The sequence below is a fragment of the Chanodichthys erythropterus genome, chromosome 19 (genome assembly GCF_024489055.1).
Source record: "Chanodichthys erythropterus isolate Z2021 chromosome 19, ASM2448905v1, whole genome shotgun sequence".
Classification (NCBI taxonomy): domain Eukaryota; kingdom Metazoa; phylum Chordata; class Actinopteri; order Cypriniformes; family Xenocyprididae; genus Chanodichthys; species Chanodichthys erythropterus.
Genome location: NC_090239.1, coordinates 3,322,157 through 3,324,656, shown reverse-complemented (window position 1 = coordinate 3,324,656; position 2,500 = coordinate 3,322,157). Strand labels below are relative to the sequence as shown.

At 31.4% G+C, this 2,500-nt stretch overlaps 1 protein-coding gene across 2 annotated transcripts in view; it reads left to right on the top strand.

Annotated features, from left to right (window-relative positions):
* The window catches only part of adam12 (ADAM metallopeptidase domain 12), a 127,694-nt gene that overhangs the window by 82,060 nt on the left and 43,134 nt on the right, over positions 1–2,500 (top strand). For both annotated transcript variants that reach the window (XM_067369625.1, XM_067369626.1), the window contains one exon: positions 1,755–1,826. In XM_067369625.1, the coding sequence (XP_067225726.1) occupies positions 1,755–1,826 (72 nt within the window). The remainder of the gene's footprint in view (positions 1–1,754; positions 1,827–2,500) is intronic.

Sequence of the window (2,500 nt, the reverse complement as noted above, 5' to 3'; positions counted from 1 at the left end):
AGGCACAATATGTATGTTTTTTACCGCTAGGGGTCGCTAAACTCTTCAAAGTACAAAGGTGAAGAATAGATTAATGACATGGAATCATGGAACTTGTCGTCATGCCGATGGATCTAATAATGTTTATGGATGAGTGAATGCATTCATGTTTTTAACATGACTGTGGTATGAAGCAGGGTGTGGCCCGATAATCGCGGGTGTGATTGCTAATGAGAGACAGATATCAGACAGATATCAGTGCCACACGCAACTCCCAGGGGATATAAAGGAATGAGGACATTTCATTATACCAAACTACTCGCAAGTGCTGAAATACTACTAATACAGGTCAGTTTATTTGACAAATTAAAGTCAATGTTTGATGCAAAGCTCTCGCCACCTCGGAAACACCAAGCCGTTATTGATCCTCGTTTTATTTCTCCTTTTTTCCCAAAGTTTGCTTGCCATGGTCCATAATGTTTGAATGAAACATATAATGAAACATAACGAAATATATAACACTGTGCAAGTGTTTTTTGGACATTTTAATATAAAATCTTACATATTGTGCCTTAAAAAAAAAAAAAAAAAAAAAAAAAAAATATATATATATATATATATATATATATATATATATATATATTAATAATAATATATTATTATTATATTAATAATAATAATTTAATATATATATATGTATATATATATATATATATGTATATATATGTATATATATATATATATATATATATATATATATATATATATATATATATATATATATATATATATATTAAATTATTATTATTAATATTATAAATTATTAATTATAAATAAACTTATTATATATACACACACATATATATATATATATATATATATATATATATATATATATATATATATATATATATATATATATATATATATATATATATATATATATATATATATATATATATATATATATATATTAAATTATTATTATTCATATTATAAATTATTAATTATAAATAAACTTATTACATATTATGCCTTTAATATTTCTATTTTATTTTGTCAGCTATATTTTTATAACAAAAATGATTTTAATAGTTATATTTTTAGTGTTAGCTAATGATAACAATACTGTCCTGAAGCAAAACCAGCTGAACTACATCATTACATCCTGACCTCTATGTAAATGCAAGGTCATGACCCCTTCGAGTGAAGTGAGAGGTCAAAGGTTAAAGCAGATTAGAGGGTCATTGTTTGTTTGCACAGGAAGTGAGGACGCCCAGCTGTGATCACTTGACCTCTTTACAGTTTGACTGTTTAACAGTGTTTTTAATGTGCTTTAATGCTTTGTTGTTTCTGTCATTGAGGAGCCTTTCAAACATCCTGTCCTGTGATATTTTAAGGAAAAGATCATTCAGTTTGTTGAAAGATCTTTATTTTCTCCATATGCACCTGTTGAAACCATGCTATAGAAAGAGTAGCAAATTTTACAGCAATCAAAGCTTCCATCCTGATTATTGTCACTCAAACCACAACACCCAAAAGCAGCAATCAGGAGTGACACATTTCCAGTCTGTGCTTTTATTTTGTAAAGCCGTTTTACATCTACCAACTGACATTCTGGACACTTCAAACACTTCTGGTCATGTTTGGCTCAACATCTGTGTGCCGCTGCCCGTGGAAAATGGATTACCTCATGTGACATTTACCACAGTTGGCTAATGAATGACACATCTGGCTGCAGTTTAAAGACTTTCTTGTCTTCCTTTGCATTTCAGTATCAGAAACAGGGGAAAGACGTGGAGAAAGTGAAACAGAGGCTTGCTGAAATAGCCAACTATGTGGACAAGGTATACTTGGAAATGAATAATTAATTAATTAATACTTAAGAGATCATACATAATATATGCTTATATATATATATATATATATAATACAGTGGGTACGGAAAGTATTCAGACCCCCTTAAATTTTTCACTCTTTGTTATATTGCAGCCATTTGCTAAAATCTTTTAAGTTCATTTTTTCCCTCATTAATGTACACACAGCACCCCATATTGACAGAAAAACACAGAATTGTTGACATTTTTGCAGATTTATTAAAAAAGAAAAACTGAAATATCACATGGTCCTAAGTATTCAGACTCTTTGCTCAGTATTTAGTAGAAACACCCTTTTGATCTGATACAGCCATGAGTCTTTTTGGGAAAGATGCAACAAGTTTTTCACACCTGGATTTGGGGATCCTCTGCCATTCCTCTTTGCAGATCCTCTCCAGTTCTTTCAGGTTGGATGGTAAACGTTGGTGGACAGCCATTTTTGGGTCTCTCCAGAGATGCTCAATTGGGTTTAAGTCAGGGCTCTGGCTGGGCCATTCAAGAACAGTCACGGAGTTGTTGTGAAGCCACTCCTTTGTTATTTTAGCTGTGTGTTTAGGGTCATTGTCTTGTTGGAAGGTAAATCTTCGGCTCAGTCTGAGGTCCTGAGCACTCTGGAGAAGGTTTTCGTCCAGGATATCCCTGTA